The sequence below is a fragment of the Gouania willdenowi genome, chromosome 3 (assembly GCF_900634775.1).
Source record: "Gouania willdenowi chromosome 3, fGouWil2.1, whole genome shotgun sequence".
Taxonomy (NCBI): Eukaryota; Metazoa; Chordata; class Actinopteri; order Blenniiformes; family Gobiesocidae; genus Gouania; species Gouania willdenowi.
Genome location: NC_041046.1, coordinates 36,635,933 through 36,651,499, shown reverse-complemented (window position 1 = coordinate 36,651,499; position 15,567 = coordinate 36,635,933). Strand labels below are relative to the sequence as shown.

At 38.5% G+C, this 15,567-nt stretch overlaps 1 protein-coding gene and 1 long non-coding RNA gene across 3 annotated transcripts in view; one reads left to right on the top strand and one right to left on the bottom strand.

Annotated features, from left to right (window-relative positions):
- The window catches only part of LOC114456286 (uncharacterized), an 87,215-nt gene extending 75,128 nt beyond the window's left edge, over positions 1–12,087 (top strand). The window contains exon 3 of the long non-coding RNA XR_003672816.1: positions 11,935–12,087. This is a non-coding gene — a long non-coding RNA (uncharacterized LOC114456286). The remainder of the gene's footprint in view (positions 1–11,934) is intronic.
- Positions 1,996–14,549, bottom strand: leo1 (LEO1 homolog, Paf1/RNA polymerase II complex component). Of its 2 annotated transcripts, XM_028437920.1 has the most exons (15): positions 14,531–14,549; positions 13,543–13,610; positions 12,487–12,626; positions 11,970–12,364; positions 10,707–10,921; positions 10,510–10,614; positions 10,290–10,384; positions 10,011–10,159; positions 8,804–8,888; positions 8,634–8,728; positions 7,578–7,712; positions 4,339–4,474; positions 2,646–2,841; positions 2,433–2,530; positions 1,996–2,250 (listed from the first exon to the last, which is right to left on the bottom strand). In XM_028437920.1, the coding sequence occupies exons 2-15, from the start codon at positions 13,598–13,600 to the stop codon at positions 2,128–2,130; spliced, it is 2,025 nt and encodes a 674-aa protein (XP_028293721.1). In that variant the 5' UTR covers positions 13,601–13,610; positions 14,531–14,549; the 3' UTR covers positions 1,996–2,127. The 2 variants fall into 2 exon arrangements, with proteins under 2 accessions (XP_028293721.1, XP_028293728.1); XM_028437927.1 differs by lacking the exon at positions 14,531–14,549 and having other exon boundaries at positions 12,487–12,623.
- Between the last annotated feature and the right edge of the window lie 1,018 nt (positions 14,550–15,567).

Below are 15,567 nucleotides of genomic sequence, written 5' to 3'. Positions count from 1 at the left end.
TCGGGGACAAAGAAAGATGCTATTTTTGTGTAACCGCCCCCGTCCGATCACTGTTAATCCATTTTTTTTTTATTGTCGTGGGTGACTGCAGTCGGTTGTGTCTGGACAGGATGGGGGGAGAGGTAATTTTAGAAAGCTGTAATCTGTCCCTGAGAACTCGATGAAAAGCTCCTGTGGGTAACACTGTGCGTCATTCAGGCTGATGTTCTTAAATCAGTAACCAGGACTGTTTTTCTCCACAATGGCTCAATAGAGCTCAACACACAACACTTACACACCTATTGATCATTTAGAGGCTCCGTCTGCAGCTTGCGATTCCTGATTCTGTGCCTTTTTCTCACAATATTGCATATTTACACAAATAATAACTCACTTTCAACACGTTTGTGTGTTCAGGTCAGGGCCACAAGGACTGAACCCTGTTCTGGTTCATGGCTAAGAGAGAGAAAAAAAAAATCACATCCATTACTTGACACAAGCACACAGAGGCCATCACGAGCACACACTAAGACACGTGTGTCCTTTCATGGCGTTAGTTGTGCCAAGAACAAAATGTAACAACACCTTGCTTGGAGTTTTATACATAAAGGCTGACATTACATTGTCATTATCATGAATATGGTGTCATGAAGGCTGTTATTAAGTGTACTAAGCCTAAAATAAATGACCTAATTAAAGTTAACCTTCCTCTTGTGTTAGCATCTCTTATGATAACAGGTCCCAAATCAGCTGTAAATACAATCAAATATCTAATTCATCCTCATCAAGGAAAATATAGGTTTATATTTTTTTAAATGGTAAAATGTGGGAAAGCTTGATATGAAACATATTTTAATAATTGTTAACTACATATGTGTAGAACTGTACATAGAACTGTAACATGGTTCCCCAGTTTAGTGTTAAATTATAACTTACATTTTTCATTGCAATTACAAAGTCATTTATCTAAACTCAATTACAATTTAATTACGATTACGACAGAAACTTTTTTTAAAATCACAATTACGCCTAAAAATTGTAATTAACTATCAATTACAACTGTTATTGACCCTAACCCCACTAGATCCCTCTGCCTAACCCAAAAAAATTCAAATATAGCTCTAAGTGTCATAATTTAGCAGGAGAGAGCATATTTCTCCAGGATTGGCTTCCTGTAAAATCTAGAATAGTTTGAAATCCTCCTGTTAGCATACAATGCCCTACAACATTTTTTTTATTTTCCTCTTAAGAATTTTATATTTTGATAGCACTTTGAGATGACTATTGTTGTAACTTGTGCTATATAAAAAAAACTGAATTGAATAATTTAGCGAACACCACTTAATGACAGCCTTCATGACACATTCATGCTATTGACAGATAATGTCAGCATTATGTATAAAACGTCAAGTAAAGTGTTGCCCAAAGTGTTTAACTCACTGGTTGTGAAAAATGCTAACAGCCAAGCCAACCACTGCCCACCAGATGAGCCCTTATCAGCCTTTTTAATCACACATCTGTTATATTTCTATTAAAGTCAGGAAGAAATTAGTTCTTTTATGGAAATCAACAAAAAACAAACCTGACTCTGGTGAATGAGCGATATCGTTTCAAGGCTTTTTCTGGTGAAATGTTTTCAGTATTCTAACAGTGAATGTATTTTAAAAATGAACACAATAAAAGAGAATGTTAAAAACATGAAGTGCAGAGTCAGAGATCAGGAGGAAAGCTTTGTTGACACCCATAAACGTCTGATCAAGTTTAAATTGTTGGTCTTATACATGCAGCTCTACCTCTGGGCTCACAGGCAGCTTAGGGCGTGTGTGTTTTATCTCATTCATTCAACTCCTCTGAGGTCTCACCTCTCCTGTCAGGTGGGTTTTTTTTTTTTTAAGGATCGGTTGAGATCTGCCCTAAACTCCCTCTGGGTAAGAAACTGCAAAGTTAAATTGGGACATGGGTGAAACCTGAGTAAATCAGGAAGGAAAACAAAATAGAGACATTGGAAACCATTGGTTACAATTAGACAACCATTTATTTCTCCTCTCAGCTCAGCTGTACAACGCACACGCACGCACACTAAATTTTACAAAACCAGATGTGACTGCCATCCAGCACTGATATACAGTGGAATGATTAAAAAAAACATTATTCGTCTTCATCTTCCTCCTCCTCGTCGCTGATGACATATTTTTTAGCCTTCTTAGTTGCCGTCTCTTCCTCGTCTTCGTCATCATCTTCAGCCTTCCTTTTGCCCGTCCCGTCACCTTCCTGTGAAGAACAGAGTAAAACAAACTTTCAGCTGCTTCTTATTGATTTGCTGTTTTGTGGGACAGTTTGTGTCCTCAAGACGTTCCTCAGTGTTTGGTACACATAAGAATACAGGGCTAAAGTCGGCTGGTCGTGCCTGCCTTACACTGCCCCCTGTATGCTAACCTGGGTACTGCATTTACCTCATCACTGTCCAACTTCTTGGCTTTCATCAGCCGTTGAGCCTTGTCATCATCAGAGCCTTCGTCACTATCGGAAGAGTAGATCCTGGCTCGTTCCTCTGAAAGTGAGACATCAGTAGGAGGTAATGACTGAGTAACGTAGGAAAGCAAATCCTCACAAATGAAGAGATTTAGGAAACAATAACGGCGACTGGAAGATTGGTGGTCCCTGACCTCTTAAGCCACCCCCTCCTCCCTTGTATTTGCTCTTGATGGCTGCCAGGCTGATGGCCTCATCTCCCTCCTCCTCCTCGTCATCGCGATCAGGCTCCAGGTAGCTGCTGCTCAGGCCTCGTTGGTGCTGCTTCTCCCTCATCCTCCTCTGTTGGGACTCTCTGCGAATGGAAGCTCGCAGACGTTCCTCCTCTTTCTGTCAGGAATGAACACATTAAACTTTCAGAAACCAAACGACTAAATGGTTCTTCAGTGAAAGGATCACGTTTGTTCTCGATAAGTTGTAAAGCTGGGAACTCAGAGGAACTCTTTACTACTCTCAGGTTCAGCGCATTTGGTGCTCAGATGGTCAAAAATCTAAATGAACAAATTAAAGTTATTACAGCACATCTGTTCATTTTGTTGTCGCTTGGAAACAGAACAGGGATTTGTTTTAATATAAATAGGACATTTATCAGCTCTTGTTTGCATTTTATTGTGCAAACTAAGCACAAATAAATCTTTGTTGCGTCAAGAACATCAAACAACAATAAAATAATTGAACCAGCATCACTGTTGTTTTTAAGAGTATCAGTCATAAATATTTTTATTTTATGGTCTAATGAATGTATTGCCTAAAGAGAAAAGTCTATGCCAAGCAGGGCTATATTTAAGTCCAACATTTAACTACTTTTCACCTAATACTGACAGAACTGGCCCATCGCTGTTGTCATAATGAACAACAGTGATGGGCCACATGCGGCCCTTACTCTAATTTTAAGCAGCCCCTAAAGTAAATGGTTAGCACAACAATAGTTAAAAACACATACATAAATATACACTAAACAACATAAATACACAAAATGACTCCAAAAACACATCAGCATGACAAAACAAAAAAAACAAACACCAAATGAGAGAAAAATTCTAAAATTACAAAACGACGGTAAAACTACAAAAAAACTAATGCACAAAAAGTCTCCAAAATCACAAAATGACAACAAAAATACACAAATTGGCTCATAACACACACAAAACAACAAAAAAGAAACAAAATGAGAGGAAAATACGCTCAATGACTTCAAAAACACAGAAAAACCACAGAAAAAACACAAGACAACAGAAAACGCAAAATGAGAAGAAAAAAAATTACATAGCAAAACAATAAATTAAGCCAAACACACATGAAATGACAACACAAACTTATTGTTTCATCCTGCGTTAACGTTCAGATTCTAAATGCTGACATGAATGTTGATAATGCTGACCTTGGATCAAACAACCACGTTTTTGTGGCCCTGCTGTGATTAAAGTTGCTCACCTCTGCCACAGTAAACAGTGCAATCTCTATTGTTGTTTTGGGTTCACTGGAAATCCACCAATCAGAGACTATATCTCATCGGCCCCATTTCCATTCTGCTGGCCACCTTGTGACCTCCTTATGTAATATAGTCAGGTCAGGTCTTTATGCAATGGGGTGTTACTGCGGCAACAGAAGCATTGGCAGACAACGCAGAGGAGAGACAAACACCTGAATGGTTGAAGAGGTTATGTGTGTGTTACCTGTAAACTCTTAAGACGACGTTCTTGTTATCACACTACGCTTTATTCCTCCTCCATTATCCACAACCACACACACACTACACACACTGACACAAGGAGGAAGTCTCACCCCCAGGTCTCACAGACTTTTATTACCGGAAGTTAACATTACCTTGATCATCTCGTTGCGTTGCGACTCCGGATCTCGTCCGGCCATGGGAAGGATTCGTATTTTCTGCGTCTTGGAGCAGCGGTCAGCCAGGGACAGGGTCATCTTCCTGTGGGTGGCGCTGTCTGTGGAGTGGGGTCTGGAAGTACAGACACCCCCAATGTTGGAATCATGTGAAAAAATAATTTCTCTTCAAAATGAAAACCTGTACACAATATCCTGTAATATAGCTACTTAAGAAATACTTCAGGAAATAAATCAAAAGCTGCCAAATGGTACTCATTGGAAGAAAAAAAGAGTGAGTTCACATCCATTTGACCATTTTATTTCAGGTGCATTATCATTAAAAGTGAAACATTTAAAGAGTTTACTATGAAGGAAAAGAAAAGGCTGCTGTTGTAGCACAGAATTATTTTTATAAATGAACGACATGGAAGAATTCTGTTTTCCTCAAAGACAAAAATTCTCGTCACACACCTATTAAGAGGGGGGTCGTCATGTAAAAATCACTTTTTCAAGCTTTATATCATGTTAGTGTGTCGTTCCCTCCTGAAAAACATACCTCCAATGTTTCTGATTGATTCATGTATTTTTGAGTAATCTTTAAATCTCCTGTTTTGCTCGAAGGGACGAAGCTCCGCCTAGGGAACGAGGCCCCTCCTATGTTCTCTTCCTTAGTTCAGCCCACAGCACCTGCCTCCGCAGATTTAGCTTTTAATTTGTTTATTTGAAATACGTTTGTAAGAAACCCATGGCTAATGCTGTCTTTACTCATTAATGTACATATTAAAATAAAAATGGAATTAAAACTCGCACCCCTCCCCCGCTTCCAGCTCCGTCAAAACAGCTGTAGTCACAGCAAACAGCTGAGAGATAACTGCGTGTCGATCAGTCTAATCTGCTCACCGTAGTAGCTGCCTGCCTTTCGTTTTTAAAATGCCTTCAGCGAGAACACTTATTTTTGAATGCGAAGAAAACAGCCCACTTTTGGATGAAACAATTTGTCAACGATGGTTGGAGTTTATCTCTGGAAGCGGACCTCGTCCGAAAAAGATCTGCTATGTTTGTTCCAGGCACTTTTCAGATGACTGCTTTACAAGAGCTTATTTGAAAGTGGATTAATAAGTACACTGACACTAAAAAACAATGCAATCCCGACTCGTAAAGAGGACTACTTATTCAGAGCCAGCAGCAGCACGGGTAAGCGTGTGTGTGTGTGTGAGCCAGTGACAGAGGAGAGACCACTTCTCCTCGTTAGCATTCCTCACTTTCATAACAATTGAACAATGTAGAAAGTAACCAAATATGGCGCACAGAATAACAGAAGTAAACATCTGTGTTTGTATGAGTACTGAAGGGGGCGTGTTCATGGGCGTGTCAGACAAGCTTGGAGTTTCTTATAGAGAGAGAAGCAAAATCGAAGCGTCATGAACCGTGTAATTTCTTTTTTTTTTAAATTTGCTGCATTTTCCCAAAGAAATTGGGTAACATAGTTAATTGAGTATGGAATAGAATGGTACTATGTGCCTGAAAAGAACATGAATCCCCCCTTAATACACTAATAGTGATCGAGCTGGCAATAATGGTGCAAGCACTCTTTCTGAATAGATGAGGGGGTTTCACTGCCTTGCCTGACTGACTTGTGTTTATGTGTGTTCTCATTTGACATTTTGACTCAGCATTTTATTTGGCCTCAACCAACACTTGCCATGTTTCCAAAACAAAGAAAGCACACGTACACAGGCACCATAAGTCAGTTCAACATTTAAAGAAAGAAAAATCCATTATCTTAATTTTTCTCAAAAAAAATATGTGCAACAAAACAAGAAAGCACATGAAAGTCCCGTGAGAGTGCGTTTAAAATGAGATTACGATGATGTAGTGAACTTTTATTTTTTATTACTGGAACACCGGATGGAATCAATCTAGTAGAAAAACCTTTTGACACTGAACAGAACGAGGACCTACGACACAAACATCTGAAGCCTGTTACTAGTTTTTATGACATCACTAATATAATAGTAAGTGAACAATATGCCATGTTAGAGCTGGGTGATATGGACTAAAACTCACACCTCAATATTTTTTCTCAAAAAACATTGATATATGATATGAATCTAGATCTTTTTGACTCAATAAAATCTTACCAGAAAGATAATTCTGGGTTAAATTTGCTAATGCAAAATGCCACACAGGCACATTTATTAACAGCTGCACAATATGTTAAACAGGATTCTCCTATAAGGGACAGCACGTGTGAGTAAGTTCTGTAGTGTGGCTTGTTAAGGGGAAGGTCTGGATTAGGACACACCCAGCAATCCTTCTGACCAAGCTTTTCATGCTGCTCTGAGAAGTAATTTTCTATATCAGCATAATAGAAATCTTGATATATCTTGAATGTGGATATATTGCCCAGGCCTATGCCACATTTTATCTCCAGTTTCTTTTACATTTAAACATCAGGGACAAAGCTAAATGAGTTAGTTTAATTTTCATCTGCTTTTATTTGTGCTTGTTCTACCCTGGGGGTGTTTATGGTGTCCTACAGGCTGCTTGTGGTGGAAAGGACAGAACATTCAGCAGGACTTTAAGAAGCTTACACATCTGTGACTAGGAGATACCTGCAGAGCTTGAACAAGGTGTCCCAGAGACTCAGAGCATGAGCTACATTTATGATCAGAGCCTTAGGGTGCTTTCACATGTATAGCCCGGTGGACTCGGTGTGGTTCAGGCAGTGAATCTGCAACATCAGTGTTTTCCTATAAACCTGTGTCTAAATGTAGCTGGAAACTCAACATGTGCATGAACACTAACTCATGCCGTTTCTAGTGTTAGCCAACAGGCTATTTTATTAAAGTGTGTTTTTTTATTTTTATTTAAGTATATTTCATAGTATTTATTTTAATTTTAATTCAAGTTTACTTCTTTAAGTTTATTAGCTCCTTGTTCGTCTTTTGTTGTTTTGCGCATGCACATGTTTACAGAGGACCAGGCTACGTTTCTTTACAGAAGACTAGACTTCACTTGTTTGGTCAACACCAGACTTCGAGTGAGCTTTCACACCAACACAAAGGTAACGGACTATCCGAGGAAACAAAGCCTGGTGTGGACCAAAGAGGTACATGTGAACGCCCCCTCGTTTTTGTTTTATATTAGCGGTTAACTGGAGCTTGTTTCACTGTCCAGGAGTCAGATGGGGTCAAAGAGTAACTGGAACAAAGACTAGAATGTAGGTGCATTACCTGAAGGTGAGTTTGGTTTTAAACACAGCCTGTCCCTGCAGCCCTGTGCCCTGTCGGATGAACAGGTGGTTGTGGTCGCCCTGGAGAGGTGCTTTGTAAACATCAAACACTTCGTTGCCCAGATGGAGGGACATGCTGTGGAGAGGAACGCACAGTAAGCGCTTCATCCTGTTCACATTAGCCGTGGTTACATGGACTATTAGCAATCAGATCAGTGGAGGTGATGTAAAGCCGTGCGCGATCAGGGGGAGTTGATGGCACAAATGTGGGCCAACAGCTGAATTTAACACACAGACTTTACACAAGACAAATAACTTGCAGCTCCCAAACGTTGTGAGTCAAGCAGTTGGAAGAAACTGTCGGCAAAAGTACGGAATGTACCATCAAAAACACACAAAGATTACAAAAAATACTCAATCATAAAACACTCAAAATGACAACAAAGACACTAAAACAACATTACATATACAAAATGACTCCAAAGACAGAGAAAATTATCACAAAACAAACACAAAAATACAGGAAATGACTCAAGAAATGCCCAAATTGAACACAAAAATTTTAAAAAATGAAAGCAAAATACAAAAAAGGATTCCAAAAAGACACAAAAATACTAAAAACTCACAAAGCAACAAAACTACAAACCTGTAATATTGCCCATTGGTCATTATTCTAAATGTTGATAATGTGGCCCTCAGATCAGACAATCCCATTTTTTTGGTCCCCGCTGTAGTAAAAGTTGCCCATCTATGCTTTACACATAAAATAACTTGTCTATTACATGCCACGAAGGGTGTATATCTATATAAAAAGGTCTGTAAGAGGAACAATGCTGTTTTAAAATATATAAAATATTCTAAAAAGTATAAAAAGGTATTATTATTATCATCTGAACTTCCTACGAAGGCTGATTGATGATATTCTTAGAGCATTCAGTTCCTTTCTTTAGTGTTCCTGTAAACTGGACAATGTGATCTCTAATGCTGAATAATGTAATTGATCTCTATGTCTATGCATCTTCCAACAATTAGCCTGACAGCATGCGCGCACACACACCTGCCATCCGACCACTTGACGATGCGTGCGTTGCTCTCTCGTGTTTCGTTTCCCTCCTCGTCTCTCTTGGCTCTCCACCGGATTGTGTTCTCTACCTGAGAGAGAAAACACATTCATTTCAGTTTATATCGAAAAAGACTTTTTTAACACTTAGATTAGTTTATTTATACCTTAAGTTTGAGTCGGGTTCGTCCCTCTTCATCCAACATTTCTTCATCTTCAAACTCATCCTCGTAGTACTGAGGGTCAAAGGGTCTGGAAAGGCATAACCATTAATCAGAAACTTTAACAAACCTCTATAATGAAAGATATGATGTAATAGACCCAAAACATTATTTGACCTGTATTAACAAATAGAAATTAAAGTTACAATGTTGAATTAAAATGTGTTTTGTATAAATGCTGAAATCTATTTTTTTTACATAAATTAAGGCAATATACTTTTCTCATCTTCTCAATATTTATTTCTCAGGTATGGGATGCTAGTGCCCCCTAGAGCCCCTATGGAATACTGCAAATTAATAAGGAACATTTCATTTCAATCTTTATTTATTTAATATAAGGTACCCAGTCATGTTTAAAACATACATTTGATGTATCACACACATGTTGCACACATTTTTGTCTTTAAAAAACAAAAACTAAAAACATTTGAAGTGCTTTTTTGTCCTCTTGATGAGCAGGTTTGCAGCTACCCTTTAATGCACTGTTTGACCAAACTCTATGTAACTACACAGATTACAGTACCTGAACATAGAGAAAATTCTCGTTTCATTAACCGAGATCTCATGAGTGTTTTAAAGTGCTTTAGAGTGATCGCTTTCTTTAGTCGCACCCGGATTATAATAGTTTTCTATGACTACCTGTGCCACATGCTGAAAGAGAATGTCAGTATGTGCTAGGTGTAAGAAATAATCATTTTTAGGCAATATATTGTAATATTTTACTGCACAATTATAGTATTGATCCCAAAAATGTCCAAATTGATTTTTTTAATCCTGTTTAACAGTAAAAAACAATTCATTGCGCCAACACATGCATTTTTTTAAAAAGAATTTAAGAACTTAACAAAATCAGAATCTGTTGTAGAAACAAAAGTTTAACTTTTTTGAAAAATGAAACTTGACAGTTTGATAAACATGCCACTTGTTTTTTATATTGGTCATTGAATTACAGTTAGTTACCATTTACTTGTTCTCACAAGTTTAAAAAAAAAGAATTTGTAATTATTGATATGGCGATATATATCGTGTTGTTTACTATCAGGATACACTGTATCATGATGACATGCAAATTGGGAATTGCATCGTCAGATTCATGGCAATGCACAACCCTAGAATGTGTCGTGTTCAGAGTGAGCAAGTGCAGAGTCCTGACCTTGGTTCCACAGACAGGAAGTTGGGAAGTTTTACAAAATAAAGGTCTGCGCCCAGATCCGTGCTGACTTTTGGGATTTCCACTTCGATACGAGTTTCGGGTGCAGGTTCTTCCTCTGCCTGCTCTCCATCCATACCGTCCTCTGCATCCTGAACACACACACTTGTATATAAACAGTGTATTTTATCAGCTTGAACAGGCTTAATAAGCTGCTCTGGTTTAGAATAACACATAAAAAAGGTTTTAAGATCCGATGATAGTTAAAAGGGGAGCAAATACCAGAGGCTGTCCTGGGGTCGGAGGTTTCTCTGCATCACTGTCTGAAGAAATGTCATCAGCTTCTCCAAACAGGTCGTCTGCTGCGGCTTTCTTAACTGTGGAAAAGTATTAAAGAGGGACAACATTACCTTAATGCACAGAAAGTTAGAAAAGGTTTATAATGATCACAGAGGTATGAACAGATTTCGGGGCGTTAGCTGGGAAATCCAGTGTTCCTTACCTTTCTTTGTTCCAACATCGCTGTCTGAATCTGAGTCAGAGGCTGCTTTTGCTTTGCTCCTCTGTCTGATGAACTCATCCTCACTATCGCTGCCTTTTGTAGACTCTGGAAATAAGAAAAAAAAGGAATTACAAAAAAGACACCAACATAACTTACACAAAGTCACACATACACATTAATAATGTCCATCTGATTACCTGGTTTCCTGTTCCCCGGACCCTCGTCATCAGAGTTTCCCCTTTCGTCATCAGAGTAATGACGTTTCTCCTCCTCCTCCTCCTCATCTGATTGGTCGCTCTTAGCTCCTCTTCTCCATTTCTCGTCGTCTGATTGATTCTCCCTCCCAGAGCCTTCACCATCAGTGTGAGGGGTGCCCAACCCAGACTGGGGGGTTCCAGGGTCGCTGTGGGGACTAAATAACACACATTCAAAGATTTATTTTCGGAAAAAATATTTCACTAATGTCAAAAAAGAAAGAAAAAGAAAAACATGACTTTAATGGTTGGAGAGTGACTTGTATAGAAAATAATGCAGAATATATATTTAAGTGGTGTGTGTGCAAACAGGCAGGGGCAATCAGAGGTAAAGTATCATATTTTCTGGCCTATTGAACACATTGCAGTATTGGCCGCATTCCAATAATTTTACAATTTTACAAGAAAAGTCCACATAAAAGCAGCATCGTCACATCGCACTCTATTGGCTGATGAGCGTGCCGTTCCAAAGACTCGGCCAATCAGAATGGGCAGGTGGGTAGGCTGCTGCTAGCCCCAAAACATCACTGCTCTAGAGGAGATCTGCATGGAGGAATGGACCAAAATACCAGCAACAGTGGGTGAAAACCTTGTGAAGACTGACAGAAAACATTTGACCTCTGTCATTGCCAACAAAGGGTACATTACAAAGTATTCAGATGAACTTTTGTTATTGACCAAAAACTCATTTTCCACCATAATTTGCAGTCATTAAAAATTCTACAATTTAATTTTCCGGATTTTTTTTTCTCATTTTGTCTCTCATAGTTGAGGTATACCTATGATGAAAATTACAGGCCTCTCATCTTTCTAAGTGGGAGAACTTGCACAATTGGTGGCTGACTAAATATTTTTTTTGCCCCACTGTATATAGGAGTGAAGCATTCAGGATAATTTAGCAGGTTTTTCAGTCAAAACGACAACTTGTGGCGCTTTGGGTTGCTCTAAAAATCAGTAAAATTTAAAACAAAGTTGATGTAAACCTCTTTTGTTTACCGAAATTTGATAAACAATCCGTGACCCGAAAAAACCTGTGACCGCAGGGGGCGACAGTTCCAACTCTGCTGTTTCGTAGAGGGAAGACATGCTACCATAGAGATATAAAATCCTGATTTAATGCAACACTATAATCCTCTGTGCCCTGTTTACGTATTCTCATGTTACTTTTCAGAATTATGGATTTGTAGTGGTTGCATTCTGTGCTACCTTCTGTCTGAGTGAGCGCTGCCCCGCTCCGAACGAGGACTCCCCCGCTCAGAGCGAGGACTGTCCCGCTCAGAACGAGGACTGTCCCGCTCAGAGCGAGGACTCCCCCGCTCCGAACGAGGACTCCCCCGCTCCGAACGAGGACTCCCACCGCCGGATATTCCACTTCCTGCTGGGCTTCCTCTATCTGAACGACGACCCCCATCATCTTCGTCCTCGTCTTCATCTCGATGACCACGCTCTGAGCCACTGTGCTGCTCTGCATCTGACTGATCGTTGTCTCCCTGATCAGAGTGCACGCTGGCATCTGACTGGTTCCCAGAGCGGTCAGACTGGTTGTCGCTGCCGCTGTGTTGACTGTGCTGCTCGTCTTCACTGTCGTCTCCAAACAGCTCCTGTTTGGTCGCCAAGAAGACAGTTGTTGACAGTCAATTCTAGTGTTTGTAAATGTAATAGAAATCTCCCGATGGAGCTCATCTTTCAGAGCTAAACAAAGATCCTAAAAACACACACAGACCTTATTCATACTGGGTTTTGCTGCATCCTGATCTTCGTCATCCCGTTCCCTCTCGCTTTCACTCCCGCTGCCCGAGACATTGCTGGCTGATCGAGGTCGCTCCTGCTCTGATTCTGAACCAGAACCTGAGCCTGACTCTGCTAAAAAATAAAGTAAACTTTCATCTTAATAGGCAAACATTTTTCAGAAATTTTGAGATGGGGACCTATTTTATTCCAAGTGTAAAGTCCCTAAACATCTCAAGGGTAAACATAGCAAGACACTCACATACAGCTACTCTTAGTTTTCATTCTAAATCACAAATTAAACACCCAAACATTACTGTGCATGACGGATCACATGAAGAGATCAATGCGAAACAAAAACAACTAATGAACTGAATTAGAAAAAAATGGATAAATTGGAAAGAACTCAAAGTTTGAGGCTGATTGAGTTTGGATTTAAAATTGTTCTCCATGATGTGATGTGATAGACAGATATGCATTCTTCATTTAATTGTATCAGAGAAGCAATAAATAGATTCCTGAGCAAACAATGCATTATCATCAATAATTGACTCTTTTACTCTCTTAATCATCAGATTGAATCTTGTCACAATATATTCGCAAGATTAAAGTTGTTACATTATATGCATGTGTAGAAGTGCAAACTTATTTTAAATATAGATAATGGTATTAATCACTTTGGTCGACTTTAATATATATATATCTGGAAAGGAAATTAACTACAAGGTTTTTTAGTGTGCTTTTTCCTCACGGCGTAAGACCATAGTTGCTTGTCTGGAGACTTGGAGGATAATAAACTATTAATTATCGAGTACATAATGTTTTTTACCCTCACAATAACTTTATCAAAACATGCCAAGTGGGTCTAATTATTTATCAGAGTAGCTTTTGCTCACCGATAACGTTACTTTGAACCACTTTTAACACTGAGTCTCAACCAGACCATGCCCTCATTCCATTAGCACACACAGGTTTTAATAAGCGGATTTTTAATGTTGACCAAAGCTCATCACAGTTTCAATTAAAACTAGCTGCTGGGATTTATTGTTACCTCGTTGCTCGTTGTCGCTGTCTCCATCACTGCCGAACAATTCATCCATGTCCGCCATTTCTTCCAAACTGGACGGAAACAACCAACAGGAAACCGAACGGTAAACTATAGAAACACTTCCGGGTTAAACCAGAGCCGTATAGAGTTGTTCACTCCAATGTTTCAGTTTTTTTTTTTTTTTTTTTTACAACAATGGCGGCTCGTGGAGCCGCACAGTTGTTCCCGGAAGTGATCAAGTTTACTATTGTAGCCAATGGCGCTAGAGCGGATTAGAGGGTTTATGATGCACTTTTGAACAGTAAAAGATTATTATTATTATTATTATTATTATTATTATTATTATTATTATTATTATTATTATTATTATTATTATTATTATTATTATCAGCGTATCTAAACCCATTAACTTGCGCATTAAGGCATGTTAGTGGATTATCCCCCGCTAAACCAGTAAATTTGTATTTTTATTTTCATTTTTGTATTTTTTACTATTATTATTATTATCATTTTTTTCATTGTGAGATACACTGCTGTTGTTTTCATGTTCAAAAGAGAGAGAGAGAAAAAATTCCAAATTCTTCCTAGAAAATTAAGGGATCATTAGCAGATACACAGCGTTTACTTCGCACAGTTATGTCACTAGGAATCAACAGTGTTGGTAACGTTACTTTAAAAAAGTAATTGGTCATAGTTACTCATTACTTGTTCAAAAAAGTAACTGCCTTAGTAACTAAATTACTCTATAATAAAAGTAAGTCATTACCAAGGAAAGGAACTATTTGCGTTACTATTTAAAAAAAAAAAAAAAAGTTGCTCTATGTCAAATAATTCACATTTTTTAGATGCGTGTATCGTGAGGTGCATCATTAAATTTGAGTTGCTTACAACAGATGTGGACAAAGTCTTCTCTCCTGGATATAATGAACACTTCACATACACGTTCTTGCCTTTGACCACAATTAATTTAAAGTAGTGTTTGTATCGTCACCTTAAAAATGTCAACTTTTCATCAGACTGCTCCACGCTCACCATCTCTGCTGCTTCATCAAATCTGTAGTGTGTGTGTGTGTGTCGCGGGTGCTGGCACGTCGCCTTAGCCAATCATAATCGCTCACCTTGTTTTTTGCCCGCCTCCTCTTGCTGGCACATGTGTAAAATCACTGGCTCTGATTGGCTACCATGAAACATGACGCAGCCTAAGCCAATCATAATCGCTCACCTTGTTTTTAACCCACTTCCTCACAACAGCTGAGTCAGAAGCCAGGGATGCTTTCGGATAACATTTTATTTAATCAATGCATGTAACGCACTGCATTTAACGTTCAGTAACGATAACGGCGTAAAAAGTAATTAGTTAGATTACCCCGTTACTGAAAAACAAACGCCGTTACCTAACGCCGTTACTTTAAACGCCGTTATTCCAAACACTGGGAATCAATGGATTCGAATGTCTCGCCACTAACTTCCAGGAACAAATTCAGTCTTACATGAATCACGTGACAGTGAAGAAATTTTGACTTCCGTTGTAGCAACTCTCTATTTTTTTTTTTTTTTTAACTCTCTATACGGCTCTGGGTTAAACTACCACTGACGTGTTGCTGCAGTGGATTCTATTGGACACCAGGAGGCGCTGGTAGAAACTTAAATGCATGAAATTATATAGTAATATAGTTATTACACAATCATCAAAACAATGGAGGTAGATTTGTCTTTATTTAAAAAAAAATCAATTAAATCCAAAATAAATATTTTCAATTAAAGAAGAAAAATGTTCAAATGCAGTGATTTGGGTCTCAAATATTTTTTTGATTGAATTTTTATTTTTTTTTCATTATTACCTCCATAAAGAACCCTTCTCTTTTTAAACGAGTTAGAATTATTTAAACAATGAAGGCAAATAGTAATCTTCCCTTCCCAATTTCCCCTTGCAAAAGAAAACATTAAATATTAAAAATAATTATTTGAAATGTCCTCATATCCTAGTTTTTCATTCTTTTTTCTTCTTTATATCATTTTGTATTTGCA

Coding starts and splice junctions, on each gene's coding strand:
- leo1 (XM_028437920.1), bottom strand. CDS start 13,600: ATGGCGGACATGGATGAATTGTTCGGCAGTGATGGAGACAGCGACAAC. Junction 8,729..8,803: donor GAACCCGACTCAAACTTAAG/GTATAAATAAAC, acceptor TTTCTCTCTCAG/GTAGAGAACACAATCCGGTG. Junction 2,531..2,645: donor AGGAGGGGGTGGCTTAAGAG/GTCAGGGACCAC, acceptor TCTCACTTTCAG/AGGAACGAGCCAGGATCTAC.